Source organism: Sturnus vulgaris, chromosome 2 (assembly GCF_052056855.1).
Source record: "Sturnus vulgaris isolate bStuVul1 chromosome 2, bStuVul1.hap1, whole genome shotgun sequence".
NCBI classification, from domain to species: domain Eukaryota; kingdom Metazoa; phylum Chordata; class Aves; order Passeriformes; family Sturnidae; genus Sturnus; species Sturnus vulgaris.
The window spans coordinates 54,606-81,347 of NC_142244.1; the positions used below are offsets into that span (position 1 = coordinate 54,606).

The 26,742-nt window shown below is 41.6% G+C and overlaps 2 protein-coding genes across 5 annotated transcripts in view; both read right to left on the reverse strand.

Moving 5' to 3' along the window:
• Positions 1-11,727: 11,727 nt before the first annotated feature.
• On the reverse strand, positions 11,728-21,314 carry LOC106858830 (cell cycle control protein 50C-like). Its single transcript, XM_014885687.2, has 7 exons — positions 20,523-21,314; positions 19,590-19,700; positions 18,327-18,428; positions 16,868-16,958; positions 14,964-15,101; positions 13,791-14,000; positions 11,728-13,014 (listed from the first exon to the last, which is right to left on the reverse strand). Exons 1-7 carry the CDS (start codon positions 20,736-20,738, stop codon positions 12,824-12,826), a joined length of 1,059 nt encoding a protein of 352 aa, XP_014741173.1. The 5' UTR covers positions 20,739-21,314; the 3' UTR covers positions 11,728-12,823.
• A 586-nt stretch (positions 21,315-21,900) lies between these two features.
• The window catches only part of CMSS1 (cms1 ribosomal small subunit homolog), a 220,715-nt gene continuing 215,873 nt past the window's right edge, over positions 21,901-26,742 (reverse strand). For all 4 annotated transcript variants that reach the window (XM_088156155.1, XM_088156165.1, XM_088156161.1 and 1 more), the window contains 2 exons: positions 26,203-26,291; positions 21,901-22,135 (listed from right to left, as the gene is read on the reverse strand). In XM_088156155.1, the coding sequence (XP_088012281.1) occupies positions 22,052-22,135; positions 26,203-26,291 (173 nt within the window). In that variant the 3' untranslated portion in view covers positions 21,901-22,051. The remainder of the gene's footprint in view (positions 22,136-26,202; positions 26,292-26,742) is intronic.

Sequence of the window (26,742 nt, forward strand, 5' to 3'; positions counted from 1 at the left end):
CCTCTAGGAGGCAATAAAGAAAGTAATTAGGAGCCTGATGCAAACAAAAAATGCCAGTGATATTTTGTACTCCTTCATATTTCAAAGGGACTGAAACCAACCTTACTTTAAAAGTCACCTCTGCTCTATCACAGTAAACTCAGTTTAAAGGAAAGATGAAAAATGGACAAACATCACTGGAAAACTTGGTACAAGTAAAGGAGTTTGAAACTAGTGTGGAGTGTCATACAAAATACACTAAAAGGAAACTGACAAGAATAAAAGGTATTTTGCAGTTACCTACAGGTCAAATTCTACCATTCAGGCTAAGACAGAGCTGCCGTCAACACCACAGGAACATGTGGGGTTTGTGATGTCTTTCTTTGTTTTGCCTTAACTGCGATTCTCTCCTCTTCATGTTGTTCCATTTTCTTTTGAAAATTGAGAAATCTTTCTCTTTAGGGAGTCACTGTAAGTTGAGGTCCAGGGAAATCCATCTCAGCTCCACTCCACAAAAGGTCCCCTCACAAAGCTACAGAGATTGCATGGGAACTGAATCAGGAGTGTATAATTTACATTCACTGCAGTCTAGTAGGTAGCAGTATCTTGAACAGGAGCTCATCCAGACATGGAAACAGCACCTGTCCTGAACTGGTTTGTGATGTTCAATCTCCTGACACAGCAGTGAAAACTCCTGATTCACAGGAATCTTGTTGAGATCCAGGATTTGTTTTTAGCTCCTTTTGTGAATACAAAACAATATTCGGTATCAAAAGTAGCAGTATTGTAAAATACAGACACAAGTGTAAACTCACTTGTGTATGTTAGACACCTATGATGGACTATATTTGGAATTCCTTCAGGATTGCATTTGCAGAACAAAAATTAGAATATTCTCCAGATGCTGAGACAAAATACTTCAAACCTCTGCTTTTTTATTTAGGTTTTACAATGACAATTTTAGAACAAAAATACCAAAACAGAGAAAAAAGTGAAATCCTGAAGTTTGTAAGCCATCTGTATTAAAGGTAACTTTGTCCAGTGTTACTTCGACAATTACCTTTGTTTCTCAAAATTAAATGGGATCAAAATTCAGTACTTTGATGTGAAAGAAAAAGACCCGACGTCCTAAAAAAATTCCAGTTCCTAAGAGCAGATTATAACCAATGGTATGTCAATTATGTTTCCTCAGCAAAATGCAAATCATGTATGTTTCTATGCATATTTTATAGCATTTTCCCCAACACAATCGGGGAAGATGGAACCATAATCACAAAATTCCGGTCTCGGCATAATGCAAACAAGCAAAAAATAAATGCTGATTATTCAACCAAATGTCTCTCATGAAACCAGACCTCCACTGGCAGCATTCTCACTCCAAACAGTGGCAGATACTAAATTTGTCAGCATCAAAAGACTGAAATCATTACTGATTATTTCAAAAGTTTTAATTTCTTTGCATCTATATCAGATTTTAAACTCACATGATAATGAGACAATCACATGATGTCCAGTACTAATACAGCTGCTTGCAAGAATGAGTCCCAGGATGATCCACTGCATCCCAGCTGAATCTCCCTTCATAAATGGGACAGTTTAGGAACTCTCTCCAGTGATGAATTGGTTTGTTGGTACAAGCACAGAGTTATAAAATTATATAAAAATACCACTGTTTCAATCAGCTTTTCTCAGCTTTGACGTTTATTTCCTCATAGCATTTACAATTCCATGGAAACAAGGAGATTTTGCTACCAGCTACTTGGAGGTTAAATAGTAAAGTAAAACTGTGACTGTATAAACTAAATATGCAGTGGCAAATACTTAAAAAAACCCCACTGAGTCAAAAATTGCCTGAATTCTGAATGTGGGTTATTGCCCCTTAAAAAAGAAAAATAAATTTTTGCTTTCATATCAAATAAGTTCAGCTCAGAATATAATTTTTTATACAAAAAAGCATTTTATATTATTTTATTATTATAATGAGAAATGATTGTACAGTTTTTCAGTAACATAACTATTTTCAGATTAAAAATTGTCTTCAAAAGGCCTAAAAATAAGCACACCACAGACTTCCTACTCTTCCTTCTAGAGAAGGAAAGTGCTAATGCCTGAAAAATGTCAGGATCAATCCAGTGTTTTCCTCACAGGCCCTTAACTCATCAGTGAGGATCACACGTTATGTAGGGACAACTCAACTCTGGTATGAGCCTGAAACTTTAAAATTATACCACTCCCCACAGGAAAAGAATATATCTTGCCCCAGAGCTCAGCATTATCAAATTGAAGTAATTATGGAAAATAATCTTTCAGAAGCTGAGAACACTTAAAATTACACCTGACATATTCATACTTCATTTACTTCTACAACATGATCACTGTCACCTTGGTTGGTGTGGGAAGTGCTGACAAAAAAGAAGTAAGTTTCAGGGCAAATCCCAAATTACAAAATTTAGCCTATTGATTTACACTGTGTGAGACATTCCATTCCAATCAAAACCCCAAAAAGCAAAAGAAATATGAAAATGCCCAGCAGGCTTGTGCTCTGCCTTCTCATTTTCTTACCTCCCTTTGAAAAGCAATTCTTGACCTTGGTAGTTAGGACTTGGCTTTCCACTGGCCTGAGGTGAAGTTACGAACTTAGAAATCCGAATTATAAATTCCTCAACTACAGCCTAAAACCCATTGGCACAATTATAGTTTGTATGTATGTTAAACAGTTCTTGTACTTAATTAATTTTATCAGTTACAAGAACATGCAGAGATAAAATCTTATCCATAGCTTTTCTTCTTAGCTCATCAGCTTCATTCAGGATCAGTCTTTATTAACTGCACAGCCAGAAATGACAGTGCATGAGGAAAGCTGCTCAAAAGCTCTTCATGATCATTGCTGGGCCTCATGTCAACAAGCTTAAAAGACAGAACACTGACTATAAGCACTGGTGTAAGGTGTAGATGATTACTCACTGATTATTCTTTTATTAGTTTCAGTATTTCTAATTTCAGTTTCTGGATGTCCCACACTGGGATGGCACCACACAGGCCAGCAAAAGCCAGCCCATGCAGGGACTGTCATCGAATTACACAACTTGGAAGCACACCCTGCCACCCACCAGGCTCAAGTGGGTGGCAGTGTGTTTCCTTGGAGTGTGCCCTTGGCACCTAGCATTGAATCCCTCCTTCCGCCCAGCGCTGGGGACACGGCTCTGCTGTCCCGACAGATTTCCCAGCACAGCCTCTGTGGGGAGGAGGGTTATTAACTGCAGATGTTACAATTGTCCTGAGCTGGTGTGAAGCCTCTCTCTCCACTGCCAACTAAGTGCCACAGTTCACCTCAGGGGCAGCACAGTGGCTCCACGCTCTACCCACTAATTAACTGATTATGACAGCCAGTGCTATGGGCAGGTACTACTTCCTTACTTTTTCTCTTAACCATTCCAGTGTCTTGGACATATTTCATTATCCAGTGTTTTCAGGTTCATTGTCTAATGTCACTAGTTATACAGCCCAGTGATAGCCCAGGGATTCATATAAGTTATCTGAGAAATCTCAAGACCTTCTAACATAATCTTAAACCCTGAATCCTCCAGTATGATAACTGCTAATGCGACAGTCTTCATTACAGACAGGAACTGCCATGGGGAAAAAAGCAAATAACTTTGTGTAGCTGGGTTTGACACAATAGAAAACCTCATTTTCTTCACAGGCTTTTTTAATTGTTTCAGTTTGAGAGGGATCATTTTAGGCACTTTACTGCCAAGTGACAATAGCTGCAATTGCATAGGAGTATAACCAAAGGCCCTCTTTTCATCTTGTTTCACGCTGTGTTTTTATTCACAGAATACATAGTACATACTCAGTAAAAACTAGATATTTTGGTTAGAGTTTTCTGAAATATAAGCTTTCCAGGGTATGACTAGTTTCACATAATCACATCATGATCTAGGTTGGAAAAGACCTTTGAGATCATCAAGTCCAACCCATGACCTAACACCTCCTCATCAGCTAAACCATGGCACCGATTGCCACATCCAGTCTTTTTTTAAACACCTCCAGGGATGGTGACTCCACCACCTCCCCAGGCAAACCATTCCAGTGCCCAGTCACTCCTTTAGTGAAGAATTTTTTCCTGATGTCTAACCTAAACTTCCCCTGATACAGCCTAAGGCTGTGTCCTCTTTCTGTCAGTTGCTGTCTGGAGAAAGAGACCAACCCCACCTGACTACAAACACCTTTCAGGAAGTTGCAGAGGTCACCCCTAAGTCTCCTTTCCTCCAGGCTGAACACCCCCAGCTCCCTCAGCCATTCCTCACAGGGTTTGTGTTCCAAGCCCCTTCACCAGCCTTGTTGCCTCCTCTGGAAGTGCTCAAGGGTCTCAATGTCCTTCCTAAACTGAGGAGCCCAGCACTGGACACAGCACTCAAGGTGTGCCCTCACCAGTGCTGAGTACAGGGGAAGAATGACCTCCCTGCTCCTGCTGGCCACACTATTCCTGATACAGGCCAGGATGCCGTTGGCCTTCTTGGCCACCAGGGCACACTGCTGGCTCATGTTCAGCGGGCTGTCGACCAGTACTCCCAGATCCCTTTCTGCCTGGGCACTGTCCAGACACACTGTCCCTAGTCTATAACATTGCAGGGGGTTATTGTGGCCAAAATCAGGACTCAGCACTTGAACTTACTGAACTTCATCCTATTGGACTCTGCCCATCCGTCCATTCATTCCAGGTCTCTCTGCAGAGCCATCCTCCCTTCTAACAGATTGACACATGCTCCCAGCTTAGTGTCATCTGCAAATTTAGTGATGAAAGACTCAATCCCCTCATCCATGTCATCAATAAAAATATTGAACAGGACAGGCCCCAGCACAGACCCCTGAGGGACACCACTGGTTACTGATCCCCAGCTGGATGCAGCACCATTCCCTACCACTCTCTGGGCCCAGCCATTCAGCCAGTTCTTAATCCAGCAGAGTGCTCCTGTTCAAGCCATGGGCTGCCAGATCTTCCAGGAGTTTGCTGTGTGAGACAGTGTCAAAGGCCTTGCTGAAGTCCAGGTACGAAACACCCACAATCTTTTCCGCATCCACCAGCAGTCACCAGGTGATAAAAGGAGACCAGGTTGGTCAGGCAGGACCTGTCCCTCCTAAACCTATGCTGGCTGGGTCTGATCCCCTGTCCATCCTGCAGGCGCTGTGTGATGGCACTCAAGATGACCTGTTCCATGATCTTGCTGGGCTCTGAGGTCAGGCTGACAGGCCTGGAGTTTCCCAGATCCTCCTTCTGGCGCTTCTTGTGGATGGGTGTCACATTGGCCAGCTTCCAGTCACCTGGGACCTCCCCAGTAAGCCAGGACTGTTGGTAAATGATGGAGAGTGGCTTTGCAAGCTCATCTGCCAGCTCCCTCCTCACCCTGGGATGGATCCTATCTGGGCCCATAGACTTGTGAGCATCTAAGTGGCTCAGCAGGTTTCTGACTGCTTCCTCCTGGATAACAGGGGGACCATTCTGCTCCCTGACACCATCTGCCAGCCCAGAAGGACAGCTGTCCTGGGGATAACCTGTCTTAATGCTGACAACTGAGGGAAAGGAGGTATTAAGTAACTCTGCCTTTTCCTCATCTTTAGGTACTAAATTCCATTCCACATCTAATGGAGAATGGAGGTTGTCCTTGCCCTTCCTTTTGCCATTAATGTATTTTTAAAATATTTTTTATTGTCCTTCACAGAAGTGGCTAGATTGAGTTCTAATTGGGATTTTGCCTCTCTAATTTTTTTCCTACATGACCTAGCAACTCCCTTAAGCATTTCCTGAGATACCTGACCTTCCTTCCAAAGTTGGTACACCCTCTTTTTTTTCCTTAGTTCCGTCAAAAGCACCTTGCCCATCCAGGCCAGTCGTTTTCCTTGTTGGCTCATCTTATGGCACACAGAACAATCTGTTCCTGTGCCTTCAGGATTTCTGTTTTGAAGCACATCCATTCTTCCAGGACTCCTTTGTTTTTAAGGGCTGCTTCCCAAGGAATTCTCTGAATAAGCCTCCTAAATAGGCCAAAGTCTGCCTTCCGGAAGTCCAGTGTAAGTTTTGTTGATATCCCTCCTTGTTTCACCAAATATTGAAAACTATAATTTCATGGTCACTGTTCCCCAGACGGCCTCCAACCACCACATCTCCGACCAGCCCATCCCTGTTTGCAAACAGCAGGTCTAGCACAGTCCCTCCCCTGGCAGGCTCACTCACCAGCTGTAACAAGGAGTTGTCCTCCACACACTAAGAACTTCCTGGACTGCCTCTTCTCTGCTGTGTTGAGTTCCCAGGAGATGGCTGGCAGGTTAAGGTCACCCACAAGAACAAGGGCTGGTGATATTAAAATATTCTCCAGGCCTTAAAGAATAAATCATCTACTTCTTCATCCTGGTTAGGTGGTCTGTGGCAGACTCCCACCAGGATGTCAGCCTTGTTGGCCTCCCCCAATTCTTACCCATAGGCACTAACTTTATCATCATTAATCGCAATTTCCATGGTGTTGAGAGCCTCCCTAATATACAGAGCCAACCCTCCACCTCTTCTCCCTTTCCTGTCTCTTCTGAAGAGCTTGTAGCCATCCAGTGCAGTGCTCCAGCTGTGTGAGTCATCCCACCATGTTTCTGTGATGGCGACTACACCATAGTTCTGCTGCTGCACCATGGCCTCCAGCTCTTCTTGTTTATTACCCATGCTGCATGCATTGGTATACATGCACCTCAGCTGGGCTACTGACTTCACCCCTAGCTCAGGCTTACCACCCTTGGGCCTGCTTTCAGACAGCCCAGCTGCATCCCCTTCCCCTTCTGACCTAGTTTAAAGCCCTCTCGACAAGGTCTGCCTGTTCATGAGCTAAAAACCTTCTGCCCTTAACAGAGAGATGGATCTCATCTGGTTCCAGCAGGCCAGGTGCTGTGAAAGTTGCCCCATGATCAAAGAATGTAAAATTCTGCCAATGGCATCAGCCCTTAAGCCATTTGTTGATAATGTGCATTCTCCTGTTCCTTTCATCATTTGTCCCTGTCACTGAAGGGTCTGAGCAGAACATTACCTGTGCTCCTGCCCCATCAACCAATTGATCCAGTGCCCTGAAGTCCCTTTTAATCACCTGGACACTCCTCTTTTCAAGCTCATCACTGCCAGCCTGGAGTATCAGCAGTGGGTAATAATCTGAGGGCTGAATCAGCCCAGGAAATCTCTCAGTGATATTTCGTACCCAGGCCCCGGGGAGGCAGCAGACCTCCCTGTGGGATGGGTCTGGTCGAAATACGGCGCCCTCTGTTCCCCTCAGAAGGGAATCACCCACTACGATTGCCCTTCTTTTCCTCTTGATGTTAGAGGTGGTGATCCAGCTGACACATGAAGTGTAATTGGGAGGCTCACTGGGTGGATCATTTTCTTCCATGTCATCTGGCTCTAGATGGCTCATCACCCTCTAGATCCAGGGTCTCATATCTTTTCTGGGGTGCCACCTGGCTAGGGGATGGGGGTCGGGAGGAATTTTTATTATTACCTCCCGAGTAGGAACCCATTTCTACGTCTCCTCCTTCTGCCTGATGGTAGGAGGCATGGGAGTCCTCTGACTCCTGGTGGGCTTCTCTCAGGGATGGAAGGGTGAAACTCCACCAGTCTATTCCCCTTTCCCTAATACTCCTTAGTTTTTCTACTTCCTCCTTAAGCTTTTTCAGTCATTCATGAATATGAGCAAAAGAAAAACAAGCCCCATTCTTCCCCTGCCTGGCTTCCATAACCCGAGGAAAAAGCAGGACCCAAAGAGAACAAAAAATGTTCCACAATCCCTCTTCTGGAAACAAGAGACCACCAAATTGAAAGCAGCTGCCCAAGGCACTCCCAGCTCATAACAAAATTATTATTGGAATTGTAGGGAATAATGCAATTACAGAGAACCCAGTCAAAACACCTTAGCTCAAAAACTATGCACTGTAGTTCAGACTGCACTGAAAACTAAGAAACTTTTACTTAACTTGGCTGCTGCTTAAAATCATATGGGCTTTTTAGATCACGTGTCAGGATATAGCATCATCTTGAGCAACTCAGCCAAATTTCTTTGCCTCCACAACCAAGAGCAGCAATAGTACTTCTTCCCCTTCTGCTGTTCCCCTCATTTTGTGGTTACAAGTTTTTCTCAAATCAGCTGTTTCAAGCCTACTGCTCCCAGTGAGGATTGACAGCACCTTCTTATGTGACAAAAGCAAATGCTCTCTCCTCTTTTAGATCTATCTCAAATCCAAATTGCTCTGCAACCTCTTTTTATATTGTCAAAGCTTACAAAGCCCTCCTTTTCCTGAACTGCCATCTTTGGCTTTACTCTCGTATGAGTTTCATTTCTCAGAGGAAGGAGAGGAAGATTTTACACTGCAGTGCATCACTACAATAACACAATCCAAACACTAATATTAATAATCTGCATGTACCACAGCTGTTAATATAAAATAGATGCAGCATGTAACTAACTTTTCCAGATTGTACAGGTCTGTGATCATACTAATCTGTTTCACATCAAGGACTTGTCCCTTTACTTTTAGATGAAAGCAAATGTCTGTGATTAGAAAAAGAAAAACCAACTGAGGCAGACAAATACTGGACGTATATTCATGACATTGTAAAGCCTGAAAAAGGCTTGGAAAAATTCTTTAACTGAAGTGCTACTGAAATATCCTGTAACATTTGATTAATTTTTATGTCTCTCTTTCTAGATACACAGTTATATCCATTAATGGAATTTAATCCTAAGAGGAGCTGGCAACCAAAACCACTAAAACAGTTTTGACATTAAAATATAAATGTCCCCTACACCTCTCTGTAATTTAGAAATGAGATTTAAATTGCAGGTAAGTTTTTCATAATGATGGGATCTTGTCCCCTCCAGATATTTTTGCCATTGTTAAAACCTGAATTAAGGAACCCCAGAAGATACTCCCACATATAGTTACCATTTTCAAAATCATAAACAAACCACAGAAACATATATCCCATTTGATTTACCTATTTTAGACCATTTTTACCATATAAATTTAGATCACATCTGTTAACAGGAATCCTTTGTGTAGTTTTCCATTTACTAAAGTTCCCCTCCCAACAGAAAAAATCGAATAAATAATGTCCTCATTTATTTATCTTTTCTAGGTTAAAAGATGTGGAAAACAAAACCACAAAAACAAAACCAAAACAAGACCAAAAAAACCCCCAAAACAAACAAACAAAAAACCAAAACAAAAAACAAACAAACAAACAAAACTCCCCCCAAAAAGCCAAAACCAAACCAAACACAAAAACCCCCCAACAACAACAACAAAAAGCACTTTCTAATACTGTCAGCATCTATAACATCATTAATTTCAGTTCACCAAACCTAAACCTTATTTCTGACATGCATCTTTCTTTTGTTGAGAGTGAAGGAAGTTGCAAAATTTCATTTTTTCATTCATTCAAAGGAACTGAAAATGCAGCAATGATGCAAGATGAGGCTTTAAGTAGTTTTAACAAAGGAACCAAGCATTGAATAATTTTGATATATCAAGATGCTACAAATAATGGCAGTTGCTCTTTCATGGCTTAGTGTTGTAGCCCTCATGGTGGTGCTGTTGACTTAAGACTTTTCAGGTACAGCTCTGTCATTCAGCAATTATAAACCCAGACATCTTTGCACTGAGTTGTCAAGTCTACATAAGCCAGTCTCTCTGAGAAAAGAACCCCCTTAGTATTGGTAAAAGTATGTTCGATAGGTATGCTAATTAGAATTCTATTTTGGAAATTTTTACCAAGGCACTTTGAAAAATTTTCCTCTGTACTCAAGACACAATCTTAATTCATAAAATCAAATGTCCAAGGTCAAGGCAGCACTGTGCCAAAGACACAGTAGTGGTCATAACACTGTATTCTGAAAAGTATTCTGAAAGCAATTTGTATCTCAGGAAACGTGCAACATCTCTGATTGCTTCAAAACTCTGCCCTCCAAACCTCAGTGTTGCTTTCCCTGATCCAATTGACCTAATGATCTCCTAACAGCCAGGATAAATTAATTCAAAGTCCCATATTTGCCTGGACTCATGCCTCCTGCTGCTATCAGCAGCTGACAAAAGGGGACAATCCCCTGGGACCTGGCACAATGAGGATTTGTTCCTGATGGCTGTTACCATCTTTCTGTCAGCTTGGGTCAGTCCTTCAGCCCAGCCTCTCACTTCTGTCCCAGCCCCTGCATGAAGGGGAATAAGGCAGCAGCAGCATAAACAAATTCAACAAACATTTCATGTAGATAGAGAAGTATTCCCAGTGTGGGCACTGAGGAGCACACCTGCAAAGCTTTCTTGAGAAGGTGCAATGGTGCCAGCTGCAGGGGGGGCAGACCCACAGCACGGCTGCAGTGCTGGCACAAAAGGCAGCACAAGGAGGTTGCTAACACTTATTTTCTGCCCTTTGAGCAAGGCAGATTCCATCTGCTGGGAGTAATTAATCAGACCTGCCATTCCCATTGCTCTGCTCTGGGCAGCACCATCCCAAACCAGACAGACACTGCAGAGCTTCTTAGAGCTAACAACAGAAACAGTTGGAGCTGAAGCAGCAGCAGCTTCCAAGGACACTGTTCAGATGGTACCAGAAAGATCTGAGAAATGTTTAAACCTGTAGTAAGATGAAAAATGCGATTTTTGATTTATAAACAAAGATCTAGACAACTTCTGGAAAAACAGAAAGACTTGTTTGAAGACAGGTCTTCTCTGTGGAGGGGTTTGAACACAATCTACATTTCAAGAGAAGAGGTTTCTGCAAAAACCTCTGGGAGGTAATGGGCAAACACTACTTCCTGGGTTGTGTTTTCTAGATAACTTTTTTCCTCGTAGACACTGACTCACTGAAATAGATACATCATTATTCAGTCTCCTTTTACTAATTTTTTTACCAGATACTTCATGAAAAAATGAAACCAGTGACAATTGCATCATGATTTTACCACCCCTGTCATTTCTTGAAAGTCAGTTTCTCAGACAATGAAAAAAACAGCCATAAAAAGACAGAGAAAGAGAAAAATAAAGAAGTTCCTATGGTCTGTAGGAGCCAGAAAGCGTAAGTTCAGCTTTGTCAGGAAATCCCATCAGGGCTTTTCAGAGAGCTGCATGGGATTGCATTTTCAAAAGGACTTTAAAGATTTAGGAGAATGTCCCAGTGTTAAAAGTGATTTAGACTAACGACCTTAAGCATTGTTGAATGTACTGTTTCATGCTCTGTCTTGTCCAGCCCAGTGAGGGGTGGGGTTCTTCCACAGCTCCTGACAGATCCAGGTGCAGGGGCTGAAATTCAGGGACCCTGTTTCTACAGCTTCAGGATGGAAGTGACTGGCCCTGAGCAGGAAGAGCAGAAGGGACAGGCGCCTTTCGCAGGTCAGTACAAAGCACAAATCTTCAGTGGAGCAGGACTGTCCTCTCAGGCTGGGCTGTGAACTGGAGCAGCTCCCCTTCTGCTGCTCATGGCTCAGCCACTAAGCAGAACTTCAAGGAACCTGCACCTTCTGTGCTGCAAACCCCTTTAGCAGGGGCCATCTGTCACGGGTCACCAGATGCCCAGCCCCAGACACTCTCAAAAGCAGGCACAGGTGCCTCGACAGTGGCACACATCCTCCCTGTGCCACATCCCCTTCTCCTGCTCCAGTCGGTGATTTCTTTCTTGTTCTAGTGAGAAGGTTTTTTAGGAGAGAGACAAGGCACACAAAATACTTACAAAAGGAATGAAAGTGTTTTATTCCACTTGCATTTTTACAATAGAAAAAATATTTTTAAAAATTCACATCTACCATCTACTTGACCTAAATTCTTCAGTGCTGTTCCTTCATTTTGTGAGACTAGAAATAAGTCCTAAATGTGTGAAATTTTGAACATGAAACATGAAAATTGAAGAACCTATTCATGAGCTGAAGTGTTCACTTTAAACTGATGGATTTTCTGGTGCTTTGATTTTTATTGACAACAAATTACCATTCTGTGTCATGTAAGAATTTATGAACTCTCACATGGAAGGGTGGGGTAGGGAGGAGTGCAATTTTGGCCTAATAGTTAAATTAGGTAGATGGTTCTGCTAAAATATTTTGCATTAAAGAAGCTTTTTATTTAGGATTTATATTAAACCATTAAAAATGCAAATCAGTGATTGGATGCCCCCAGCTCTCAGTAGCTAGACAAATCCAATAAATTTGGTCTAAACAAACTCTGGATTCCTAATAAATGCCCTGTGTATTCAATCACAAATCAGGTGTCGAACTGGAGTGAGCACACTGATGTAAATTGGTTGCTTTTTTCAGCATAGCTGAAAAAGGTATATAAAACCCAAGCCAAGCCATTCAGCACATGTACGTGACACACAAGCAGATTTTAGCAGTAAGCTCTACCTGCTCAAGCTTTTTGTTGGATCAAGACCTCACTTTTTACCCATCCAAAGCTCCATTTCGGTTAGGAGAAATGTTGTCTGAATTATAGGCTGAGTAAGAAATTGATATGGACCCTGACTTCTGGCCAGACATTGGTACCACATAATTTCTTTGCCAATTCTAATCCGCTGTGCTATCTGCTGTTTGAAGCTGATCTCACTACAAGTTTCCTCAGAAACAAAATTAGGCTCTCACATCCATCAATGAGAATGGCACCTCAGGTAAGTTTGGTCTCAGATGATGGAATAGCCCTGCCGTTCAGTTTGCTGACACTGACAAACCTGACACTGAAAATGGTCCAGAGCTCAGGGGAAAGAGTGAAGGGTCTGTGCTGCACCTTCTTTGTCCACTGCACAGTTCTGTTCTTTGTTCAGAAAGTCAGGTGAACCTTACTGCTTCTGAAAGTATGTTTTCTTTTTCCTGAGCTTTAAGTGGATGCCAGTTATGACAAAACCTGTCAGGGTTGCTGCTGTGCCAGAAACCAGGTAGGCAATTCCCAAGAATGGGTTACTTCCGCCGCTCCACACCACGGTTGAAAGAATCACATGCTTCCTCCCCTTGAATCTGGTAACAGGGAAATCTGAAAGAAGGATGTTAAGATTTCACTAACAAAGTGTACATTACATCCAGGAGAAGATAAAGTAGTGGTTAAATGCTCAAAAAGCTTTCTAAGGCATTAGGAGTTTTGAGCTGCCAAAACTCCTTTAACTGATGGGTGATGCTTCTGCTATTCTGGATCCAAAAAACCAGCTGGTTTTTGGGAGGTGGTAGGCAGCTGGTGGTAAGAAACCCAGTTATTTTAGATACAGTCTTTGTGTGCATGTGGAAATACTTCCTTTTTTAAAACATTGTAAATTTCAGATTAATATTTATAGGACTGCTACTGCATTAATTTGCTATGAAAGCTCAGTTGAAAATGGGCCTTTTGGGAAGCTTATGATACTCCACATAGTCTCTGTGAGGGTAAATGCTCACCTCTACCTAATATGTTGTAACCAGAATGTTATATGAGTTTACCTTTCATCTCTCTCATGGAAGCTTTCAGAATAAAACCATGACAGAACATTTAAAACCACATCTCTATCAGCTGAGAAAGAAGAGAAATTTATGGTCATGTTGACATAACTCCTGCTGACAAAAGCAGTGCTTTAGTCAGCAGAGCTCCCGCTGCGGGGTGTGAGGGGCAGCTGCACCAGCACAAAAGCTCCTGCCAGTCAGGATGTGCCCAAATCCCTCAGACAGCTCTGCTGACACAGAGCTGTTCTGCACAGCTTCTCTGCCAGTTCACCACACAAATCCCATTCCCTTCCATCTCCCTGTACCTCTCTAGCAGCCCTAGGGAATCTGAAAGGATACTGTAGGAAATCTGGAAGGTGTAGTTCCCTGCTGGCAGGCCCTCTGCAAAGTGCCGGACCCGTCGGACGCGCCGGTAGAGATTCCTGAAGGTGGCAAAGGCCGACACTCGCATCCAGATGATGAAGTCATCATTCACATAACCATTGTTCCTCTCGTCTTCCTCGTCTAACAGATACACTGGTTTCTGCCAGTAAGGGGGTCTGGCTGTCCCTGGGCACAAAGAGACAAAGCAGGAAAGACTCTCAGTAAAAAGAGTGGTTGCTGACATTCTGGGCCTCACACAACCAGCACAGAGCATGGGCTGTGGAAGAGATGTAAGACACTGTCCAAAATTATAAATATGCCAGATAACAGCATCTCCACTCACCTCAAACATGAATTAACAGTTTAACAGCACCCAGGGGCTGCCACACATTAGAACCTTCATGCACAGGAAAAACGAAGTGACTTGCACAAGCAAAAATACTGTTTATTCTGGATTCTTGTCTGTTCAGCAAGCAACATGCTTTCTAAAATGAGGAGCTTGTCTTAATTTTTACACATTAACATATCCTTGTACAACAAGAAAGGCACATTTTGCAGTCTAATGGCACAGCCTATGACATTTAGAATCTGTCCCATGAAAATTACTTAGATAATTAACTCTTGCACATTGCACCCTGCACAACACTGCCCTGATCCACGACAGCTAGCTCTTCGCCCCACTTCAGTAGAGATCAGCCATAACAAGAAAACAGGTCTGAAAGAACTAGTGACAAAGGCAGCCTCTCATGTCTCACAACTGCCCAAGAATCTGCAAAGGCATGAAGGAAAGATGGGACACATAATTCTCCTTCATGGATGTTTTCAACAGGAAAAAAAAAAGCAACAACGTCCTTGCTTTTGCTGTACAGATTAAGCATTACAAGAAACTATAAAGAAGGGTGTTGATGTGGGCTAACTTCAGTCTTCCAAAACCATTTTCTCTCAATTTCTATAGTCACTGATTAAAAGGTTAAAAGGTGCTCTTTTGGCTAAATGTGCCTGCTGCTCTCAGTCACCCTCAAAAGCTGCTTCTTTAACTTGCTTTGAGAGACATTTTTCCCAAAGGTGATTTTTCTCAGAGTGGGAGACCCATGAAGGGGGAGATGGGAAGCCATTGAAAATGAGGACCACCAGCAGAACCATTCTTACCTGCAAATGCAGAAGAGAGATTGTATGACTCAGGATTGCGAAATTTCACATTTTTATCTGTCCACCAACTGTTTCCAGTCTTCAGCAGTGGCACTTGAATCATAGATGAGTTACGATTGTAAAAAAGATCAATAGTATCTGCAGGGAATACAGTAAGTGACATCTGTGAGTCAAAGACAGTCATTCTAATTGCCAGCATGACTAACAAAAAATATCACACTGAAGCATCTTTCAAGTGGATAAAAAACCTGAATGTCCTGGGAAAGGTTTCATCATGTGTATGGAGCACATTTCACAGGAAGAATTAAGGTACCAGAGTCTTAGAACTTGTGAAGTTTTAATGCCTGAACATTTCCTATCAATCCCTGTGTACATTGTGCACATTCCTCATATCCATCAGCTCCTGTGCGACTCACTTCTTTGCAAATCACTTTTTGAGCTCTCTAGCTAGTTACAGAAGTTACTGTCCTGTTAGCTTTCCCTAGAACAAACAATTGCCCCAAAACTTTGCTATACATGAAGTGTTTTCAGGGTCTAGGGTAGAGGTAAGAGCACAATCAAGAGAATCTAGTCCTTTAGAAAAAAAAATTGCTTTAGTTTTATGCCAGTTAGAGTTTGCTTACCAACTTGGACACAAACACTTCCTTCAATCAAAAACCATTTAGTTAAAATTGTGCTTAGCCATGCCATCCAGTTTCAGTGGGTGAAAAGCGCTTGTTTTTAATCCATTACCATTTTCCTACATATATTAGTTTAACATAAGGCAAAAACATTATAGGACTCATTAACAACTCTGTAAACCCCTAGGCAGCCAATGGGATGATGGGCAGGGACAATCAGACGATACAGATGGGAAGAGCTTGCCTTTTAGGAGACATGAGAAGCACAACTCAGCTGCATAAGCATCAATGAAACGAACTTATTTTGTTTCCTCCTACAAAACCTGTATTCACACAGCTCCTTAAAGCTCAGACACACTCTTCTGGGGAAGTGACCCTTCTGTGACCCACCACATCCCCAGCTATTTGTCACCACTTCATTAACAGGAGCTGCAGTGCTCTGAGCTCTGCCTGCTCAGCTGCTTGTTTTGACTGTCCCTCACATGCTCCAGAACAGTGTGCGCTGCACACAGCTGGGCTCTGCTGGCCTAGGTCTGAGCCCAACCCAGTAAATCACACTTCCAGGGCAGCAGGTGGGTGCCTGACAGGCTGACAAAAATCAAATGGATCTAGAAATTACTGAATACAACTGGCTTTCACAAGTCCCCTGGTGTGGGTGGCTCAGCTGCTTGGAAAGAGCTATGCCTTGCCAAAACCTGCTGCATGTAGCAGGTTAAAAAAAGGGTGCAGGGAGTGGTAGAAATTGGAAGACAAAAAATATGGGATAGTGGAGAAAAGTCTGTACAGTTTTTTTGTTGCTTTTCCTCCAAAGATACATTCTGAAATCTCCCAAGTGTACTCATAAGTAGATTATGCTCACCAGGTTACTACAAAGATCAAATCCAGGATCAAATTAAGACTATGTATGCTTCCAGCATTCTTAGAACAAAAATAAAATAACATAGATCCAAAGATCCAATGTGGAGAATCCCTCCTTCTAAGTACATAAAATCTGTTGTATCCTTCTTCCTTATTGCAAGAGGGCCTAAATTCCTCACTCCTGCTGTGCACTCACACGGAAGATGGCCTTAGGAAATGAGAAATCTCCCTAAGTTTCCAAACAAGGGCCAAGTCACTAAACAGTAGGAAGCAGAGCCCCACATTCACCAGAGCAGCACCACCAAACAAACCTTTCTGGTGGGACAAAGAGGAGACCTTGCAGTACGGGGTGTCCCTTGGCCTGGGGTAAGGGAATAGTTTCCAGAGGGAAGCCCCAGCAAGGGGCAGAGGGAGGTGCCCACGTACCATTGAACATGCTGTTGGCAATGGCCCCGCACGGCGCCATCGGGGTCCTGTTCCTGTAGGTGCTGAAGGACGAGCAGTAGCTCTTCTGGATCTGCATTCAAGGGCACACAACAATCAGGCACAGACCCAGGGCTTGGTTTCAATCTGGTGGTGTCCTCCCATGCCTTCTGAACAGTCACTGAACAATTAAGTCTCCAGTATTTTATGGTCACATTAGAGAGACATCCAAATGAACGGGTCTGTGGTTCAGGAACACCTTCCATACCTAGGCACAGAAACTTAAGGTCTTCACCAAATTCTGCTGCCAACTTCCAAGTTCCAGACTACAAAAACAGGTTTGGGGATCTGCTATTGTAAAATGGCTACAACTGAAAATGTTCCAGTGAAGCCTTGGCTTACCCTTGAATATCTTATTTTTCCTTCTTTTTAATTCTGACCTGAGCTGCAATAGTGCTGGAGAACAGCAGATGTAGTTGGCCACATTACTGCAGTTCAAAAAGGGCAAGTCTTGATGTATGAAGATACAGAATGAAAAACAGAAGTCCACTTCAGCTTTATCACTTTTTATTTCCTATCCCATTTTATAAGAAACTATAAATCTTGAGTTTTCAACACAGAATCATTTTCAAGTAACTCCAATGAGCTGTGTATCTGATTGGTACAAAAGCCAAAAGCAGTTGCATCTGGATGCAAACAAACAAGCTGACAGGACACCTGGAGAGATGTAAGAAGCATTTTATAGAAATGATCAACATGTCTGGAGAGTTGTAAGAAACATTTTATAGAAACAACAGATTATCATGGCACAACCACCATATATACTGAAAGGACATGTGGACTATGTATATTAAAAAATGCTACTTTTAAGCCAAAGAAAATATGCTTTAGATTTGTAAATAAAAGAACCTGAATGCCATGATTGCATGCTCCAGTTTCCTTATGCAGGTCTGATGCGCCCTCCTTAGACCTCTAAATTGCATACTTAGAATGCTACATGATCACTTATTTCAGGACAAATGTTTTCTTGCTCCTTGCTCGCTTCCAAAGCCAGATGGCAAAACTAGAGACTTAAAATAACTTAATTCCCTAACCCTATAATAAAAGCACAGCTTAAAACACTTCTGGCTAAGAAGACTGACAACACAAGAAGGAAAAGCTTTCTGTATATTTATTTGAAAAAGACAATGTATTTTAAATCAGCACTACAAGGTGCAGGTTTGAGAGCTGCAATGCAGGACTGACATCTTTTATTTATCCCCCCCAATCTTCCTCTCTTATTAACTTATAAGGAATCATGGCCCTAACAAGCATAACAAGACCAAACACTGAAAATCTGTACTTTATTATTCCCTAGAACCACCTAAACACACTTACAGTTCTGCCTAGTTAGCTCTCCATACAGTCAAAGGCACACCTGCTGGAAGTGCTGCTGATCTCACAACAGAAAAAGAAAACTTACATTTACATTTCGGCCCAACAGCTGGGCGTCACTTCTCGAAATCACGTATCGACGGTGGTTTTGATAGAAGTTTTGCAGACCATAATACATAAAAACATCACCCTAGAATCCAAGGATAAATCTCTTCAATAAGGAAAGTTCATGAAGGCAATGAGAAATCCTCTTACTTGCTAAAAAAGAGGGGAAGAGAATACTCAACTTACATTAAAATGTCTTTAACTACATCCTAAGCAATACAGTGTCATGGGCTTAGAATCTAATATTTACCCTAACTGTAAGTTTTTATGTTTTGGCACAAAATTAGCATAATTTAAATCACCAAACAAAACCTAAAATAAAAATGCCTGATAATTATTTTACTCAAGATGGCATGGCTGGCCATGAACTTGCAATGATTATGAATCATATTGTTGAGACAGACACTCATTTTCCATAAAAGAAGGTGCACAAAAACTTTCACATTAAAAGGAGAATGCTAGGTAGGTAAATCATGCATGAAAGGTAATTATGCAACTATAAAAAACCCATTATTCAGTTAAATTAACTTCTCATCTCAAACGTAACTGTGATCTGAAGAATTACAAAGTATTTTAACAGCCTCCTCAATATTGAAGAATCCTAAAGTGACTTTAAATTGCACTGTAATTTTAAGGGATAATTTATTCAGTACCAAGTATAAGATCTCTTTGGCAGAACATGAAGCATTTTAATAGTCTCAACAACTCGACCTGGTAGTTCAAGGCAGGAAACGAAGGATACTTTTTCCAAAAGAAACTTCAGAATCACATTGCTAGACTTGAACTATTACAAGGACCTTGGGGATTAGCAGCACAACCCTTGTAAAAATGACTACAGGGGTCTACTTATGTAAAGTGGTCAGAGCTTCAGATTTTCTTCTCACTTGAGAGCTTAGCAGGGCAGCAACAACCAACCCCAGACCAAGGGCAAGGCTTTGCCACTGACTCAGAAAGAGAGAGAGAGAGAGAGAGAGAGAGAGAGAGGTCACCTCCACAATCAAACACCATTTCCTCCACCCCCTTCTTCTCCTTGGACATCTCTCAACCAAGGAGCCTGATTTTGGTTTTAGATACCAAAATGAACAACAAAGGCAAAAGTGTAAAATTTTGAGCATTAGATGCTCTGAAAAAGTACAAAGCAAATTTAGCCAGGAGCTCTACAGGACAGAATTACTCTTTTATCATTTAGGGATATAAGTAACAGGTGCTTTGCAGCAATTTGAGTTGGTGTTTTGCACCCACTTACCAATATATCTTCTTTTAGCATGAAATTAACAGAACAGTGGCATTCCTTATTCCAGTTAGAGGAATTTTCACGGAGCTTTGAACAGTCTGAGCATTTATCTGAATAATCTATCTGTCAGAGAAGTGAACAAGCAAATATATTGTAATAAAGGACATGCTCATAGGAAAAGGTTAGTGTTTCAGGTCTGAGGCTTCTCAGAGCCGTTCTCTTCTAAGTGACTCTGGACTGCCAAAAACATTGTTGAAAATGACGAGGCAAAGTGATGACTTGGCCTCAATGAGCAACCACAAAATTTATCCCTAGTTTAAAGTTGGTTTAGAGCCTTTTGATGACTTGTTGCAGTACTTTCACATCCGCTCCTTGGCAAAGGAGTGCTGAGTGAAGAACACTCCTGCACCTTGGGCTGGCTGACCAAGTAACGCTTGACAAATCCCCACATGCATCATGGCCCACCCTCTCTGAACAGCCTGGGTGTAGTGCTGAGTGTTGGCTCCCAAGAGGAGTCTACACCACAGGTCTGAACTACCTTTTCTGCAGGAGGGATTTAAACATTAAGGCTCCCTGTATTTCAAGATTTTGCCCCAGCAAACATGTATGTTCTTACAGTATCAAACACTCTCAGAGGGATTTGCTTATTTCCCTTCAAAACCCCAGAAAAGAATGAGATTTTGGTATTAGCAGCAAGTGGCTGCTAATAATCATAATAATTATCACCCGTATTTCAGATATTACCACCTAGTTAATCACTCAGTACTCTGATTTTATTGATGACCAACTGCCTCTGAAGATTTTCACAGGAATACCAGTTGCTGGACACATGTCCAAGGCATGAAGCCATCTTTATTTGGAAGCAAAAACGCAAAGACTTTACTCTCTGAACCTGGCCTGGTTTCATCTCTACAGAATATCAAAGGACACCACTCCCAAACCAACCTGTATTTCTCTGACGCTGTTTGCAGACAGGACAAGGCAGACTCCCACAGTAAGGCAGAATGCCCCAGTCAGAAAGAAGCTGGAGAGCACAGATGCAATGGTGAGCTGGGGCTTCCAAGCTGGCAGCCTCTGCTGTTTGAATGCACTGTTATCTGGACACTTGGATGGTTGGGCTTCTTCTTCTCTGGGAAGAAAACTTGTTTTCTTGTTTTCCATTTTCTTCTTCTTGGTGAGAGAAAGAAATAATATCCTTGTGCTGGAGAGTGTTCAGCTGAGATACTGTCTTTATTGTTGGGAGATTGTATTCTTCGTTCAAACTTGCATTATGGTGAGGAATTACTTATTAACTAGATCTCTCTCTTCCTTGCTTTCTGTATTTGTGCCTGGATCCCCATGATTGGCTTGTACCAACCAAGTGATAGTGTACTTTGATCAGGGTGTCCAGTTCATTTCTCCTGGAAAAGCTTAGATATATTTTTTCTGCCCCACAGCACATTAGGATTCATGACTTATTCATTTGCAGGGATACTGTCAGCTATACTGGAATTTCTGTGTAATTTCAGATGCATTTTTTCTCCTCCCTCCATTTCCATAGCTGCCCAGCTAACAGGCATGGCATACAATGGAAGGAGTTCTACTCCAGTTGCACTGGATTCCACTGGGGAGGACTCCAGGTGCTGAGACAACACTGGGCAGAGAACATTGCCTTGGAAGACTTCACCAATTTTCTTAACCTATTATATTCATTGCTATTGACTGAGATGCTATTAAGGTTGTAAAAAGGTTGTTATGTTTTTTATCATAGAAGGACAACTGATTTTTAAAATATCCAATTTGGATCAAGGCTTTCCAAAGTACTGATTATTTCCTCATCTCTATTAATCTCGTTCTCTGAAAAAAAATCCATCCATTCCCTACTATCTGCAATGACAAAAGAATCACCCAGAGATCACCTCATTTTAATTTAAAAAGACAAACATAAGAATACTTTTTGCACACTTGAACAGTTTAACCAAAATAAAATATCAGTATAATATACAGATAATTTATCATATGAAAGCAAAAAGCAACATTTGGCCAGCTCTAGAACAGACAGGTGAAAAACACCTTTTTAACATGTTACTGAAATTCACACAACTTTTGCAAAGACGCCCAAGGGCAAGAACTTACATTACAACCCTAATGAGAGAAATATGTGTCTCATTTGGGACAGCATGAGGGAGGAACAGGAAACTGAGCTGTGCAAAGACTTTCACACCCATGTTTGCTCATCTTCAAAGTCTTGCTAGTGGCATATAGTAGTAAATCTAGCAGGTGAAAGTAGTATAACTCTGATTTCAGTAAGACATGGTTCCTGCAATAAAAATAATACTAGAACTACAAACAAAACTTTTGGGTTTTTATTAAAAGAAAACACAGATAAAGTTGCAATGTGCCTTCTGTATTGAGAGCTCTGAAAAGTCAAAATTCAGTTGCAGGCAGGATATAGTAAAATGCAGCTGCAAATTACTTCCTTGTTGTTAAACTCATTAAAAGAGTCCCAGCTTCACAGATCCATCTCTGCACAGCTTTATAATACTCTTCTCCAGTAGGTCAATTGTTTCTTTCTTTATCTGAAGAAAACAAAAATCAAAGAAAGCATAAGAAGTTACTGGTAATGATAGCATTATTTATTTACTCAGGCACCTTACTATACAGGACTAGAAATTAAAGAAGAGATTCCTATATATGGTCCTCTGGATCATTTCAATTTTTTTAAATACCTATCATTTGCCCTGCAGCCCTGAAGTCCCATTTCACATGGCTACAGAAAGGTTATCATTGGCAGAGTTGATAAAGCACACCACAGCAAAAAGTCCATTCTGGACTGCAGAATCCATAGAGGACTTTCCAGAGTAAAAACTGGCATAAAGCAGAGCAAGGGCAGTGCAACAGGCACAGCCCTGTCTGTGTCTGAGACACCTGAAAGTGAGCATGAAGGTCAGGTCTGCCTGTGCTGCATACAAAGTACTTTGGTTTATGATATTGATATGGCTGTAGCTTATGGCTTATCTAAAGATAAAACAAATGTATTACAGAGCAAATATTGACTGCATATTTCAGAGGGAACACAAGATTCTTTATCATGGTTAGTCCATAGTTTTCTTATAGCTCCCTCTTACCACTTACAAATAACTTGTTGGTAGACTTTCTCTCAGGATTATGTTATTTCATGCTTCCACTTTGCAGAGGAATAAATGATGTAAGAAGGCCCAGCCAGCCTCAATTTCAGACTGGATGTGCTACACAAAGGTTCACTTGTGACTTTCTATCACAAGTCCATTTCTCACAAACCTTTTGTTTTCATGAAGTCTGAAACTTAGCATATTTTCAAATTTACTGAAGGCTTGGTGTGTGTATTGTTTGCAAACAATACAATATTGGGTTTTGTTGAAAAAAACTTCACTTGAATCTTAGGAACAAGTAGTCGAGACAGCTTTGTATTGCCATCAACCTCTGTACAAAAAGCTTTCAAAGCAGGAAGCTTGTCCTTTGGTCAGATCAAAAAGTAAACAATCCATTTTTATTTACACCTTTATGCTTTACTTTGATTCCAGTGTGCCAAGACAAAGTCTGATAAACTCATTCACTCCTCCTGCGGTTTCTTTGGGAGCTTTCATCTCCTTCTCTCTCCACTGTTTGGGATGAAGTGGGAGACACAGAAAGAGAATGAAAAAATCCAGCAGTATTAAGTATTAAGCAATGAGATGCTGAGGCAGCTGACAGTGGATCAGGGCACCATCCCTCGTGTGAATATGATGGGATACAGAATCACGTGGGAAGATCCATGTATTTTTAAATTCATGTATTTATTAGAATATACCACAGTGCACAGAATTCTCCACTGAACATTGGGTGACTACAAAAACAGCAAGTACAATGGACATTGCTTCCAGCTGTTCTTGCTTTCTGGTGTAAACACAATGAAGTCCAGCAATGTTGCACCTTAAGTATGCAAAGAAATTATTGATAATTCAGGTTAGCACCGAAAATAGGCCAGTATGCTGAGTTTCTAATTTTAAGTGTACAATTTTTCCCCCATAACTAACATAGGTGAAAGCCAAATCTTTGAATTGTCTTTGGTGCTGTATTTCCTCTCCCTGAGTAAACTTATGACTATTCATAGCATGCATTTGACACTTTTGTATAAAATCAGAAAAGCTGGCACAGACTGTATTCCATATTTGAAACTCACAAGTTGCTAGAACATCCCATTGGTTGATATATGGTGTTAAGATGCCTTATGACCAAAATATTATTTGGGTGTCTTTTGCTGTTGATATTCTTTATACATAACTTTAAGGTATCTGTCTGATGTCTGCAGTGGGATTAATACCTGCAAGGTATCCACTTATAAAGCTCCAGTGTCAAAAACCTTCCTTTGTGATGATGTTACCTGAGCCAAGAGCAGTTCGAAGACTCCTGTAATTTCATATTCACTATTCTTTAATCACACATAAATATCTATTGCTTATCCTGACACAATATAGATGGTGTAATGTTCTTGCTTACCTGGAGTTAACTTGAACTAAGCTTAACTTTTTATGCTAAGATAGCCTTATGATTTTGCCTTAATAAAATACACTTGGAGTCACAACTTTTGGCCTGTATTTCTAGACAGACACACAGAACTGCTATGATGCTGCCTACAGTGAGCTGAAAGGTATAGCTGAGGTTTACAATAGCCCAAAATAAAATACTGGCAAAATAATTTTCATTTTTTAGAGGTGGATCACCTATGGTCTACTTTATGGATATTGACTTCTGATGACTTAAAAAATCCATCCCACTGCCATCAACACCTTTTGTACTGCCTGTGATTTTGTACTGTACTGTCTGTGATTTTGTGTTTTCTGTTCTTTAAAAAACTTACAGGTAAGTGCAAGCATCATATCAAAAAGCCTTATGTATTAACCACAAGAGGGAGCCTCCTTGCCTCCAAAAAATCAAAGGCAGGGTTTTTTTGCTACTCCATTTCTTCAATGTATTTTTTTTGTTTTGTGCATGTAGGACTGTAAAATGCAGCACATTCAAATACCTAGACATACGTAGATGGATCAATGAGTGATAATTTGTTTCACTTGTGAAACAGCTTAATATCTATATGCAAATAAGTCTTTTTCCTGGAGATTCCTTCTATGAATGGGCCTGCTCTAAATGTATAAAACCTGAAGACACTGTGCAGGAAATTGAGAGCTTTCTAACAATCATTAATGGAGGAAACTGCCTCTTCATTTGGCTAGAAATAGTTGATGCCCCACAAAATACTGTAAACATAGCTTGTTACAGCAAGAAATATAAAAGCTGGATAAAAGAAATGGAAAGAACTGGGCATTATTTTAGAAGGAGTGTACAAATGATGGATGGCTCTAAGTTGTTGTACCCTACCTCTTGTCAAAATAAAACAAAACAAACAAAAAACTCCACACAAAAAAAACCAAGAAAGACAAGGAAAAACCAAGAGAACTGCCTGTAGGTTTACTCCTATGATGTTATCTGACTCTAAGGTGGAGAAACATAGACGTTTTGCCATAGTTCTGTTTCGATTTTGAGGAAACTTTTCACTGAATCACAGAGAATATGCTGAGCTGGAAGGGACCCACAAGGATCAAGCCCAACTCCTGCCCCTGCACAGGACACCCCAAGAGTCACACCCTGTGCCTGAGAGCATTGTCCAATCACTTCTTGAACTCTGCCAGGCTTGGTGCTGTGACCACTTCTCTGGGGAGCCTGTTCCAGTGTCCAACCACCCTCTGGGCAAAGAACATTTTCCTGATATCCAACCTAAACCTCCCCTGCCACCACTTCAGGCCACTCCCTCAAGTCCTGTCACCGATCACTGCAGATCAGAGATCAGTGCCTGCCCCTGCTCTCACCCTGCCAAGGAAGCTGTAACTGCACTGAGGTCTCCCCTCAGTCTCCTCCAGGCTGAGCAGACCAAGTGCCCTCAGCCCCTCCTCACAGCCCCCCTCAAGGCCCTTCTCCATCTTGTATTGTGGCACCCAGAACTGCCCCCAGCACTTGAGGTGAGTCTGCCCCAGCTCAGAGCAGAGCAGACAATCCCTCCCTTGCCCGCCTGTGATGCTGTGCCTGATGCCTCCCAGGACAAGGCTGCCCCTCCTGGCTCCAGGGCACTGCTGACTCAGGTTCAACTTTCCACTGACCAGGACCCCCAGGTCCCTTTCCTTGGTGCTGCTTTCCAGCATCTCATTCCCCAGTCTGTCCATACATCCAGGGTTGCCCCATCCCAGGGGCAGAATCCAGCACTTCTCTTTGTTAAATTTCACAGTCAGTGATGCCCATCTCTCATTTGCTGAGGTCTAGGACTCTCTACAAAGTCCTCCCACTGAGGAACTTCCCGGGGACAGGTAGAACATCCATTGAGAAAAAACAGGGGAAACGCACAGCACAACCATAGAAGTCACAGCTGTGACTTGAAACAACAAAGGGAAAATTCTTTTTCAGGAGATAATTTTGAGACCTGAAAGTACAGACTTCTCAATGAACGTGAACTTCTTTGTGTTCCTTTACCACTGAAGACAGCTTTACAGAAAGAAAACTTGACTGACCAAGACCTGAGAACTAACAAAAAAAGTAATGAATACACAGAATATAACATATGCAGGTGCTTATACAATACCTCAGGGATGTCCACCATTCTCCTTAGTTTCTGATCTCTCCAGTTCCAATCCAGAATCATATATTTTGTGGAGTTCAAGCACAGGGCATCTAAAAAGGCAACATAAATTTCACTACCAAAATGATATGACATGTACTTATCAAAATGATTTTTGGCTTTTACATCTTTTGCTGTCTTTTTCCAAGGAAACTAATCTTTGAACACTTAAGTACTACATTTGCTGGTTGGAAAACTAATGCACTGACACTGCAAACTCCCTTAGCCACATAATCCCATGCCTTTTTGGAAGATAAACACAAAAGCAGAGTAACTACTGTTGCCAGACTTGTCAAGAGCTTAACATCCTGCCAGAAAGTAATTCCTCAAGCTTCCTCTTGATGAAACCACAGGAGCTGAATTTCTGCAGCTGATGTCACTGGTAAGTTACAAGGATCCTAACCTGAAAATTGATGTTAACAGGAACAGACAGTGTTCAGCAATTAACAGGACAGGGTGCTATGTGAATATGAGTCAGGTCAGTGGTGCTGCTGAAGAATTCCT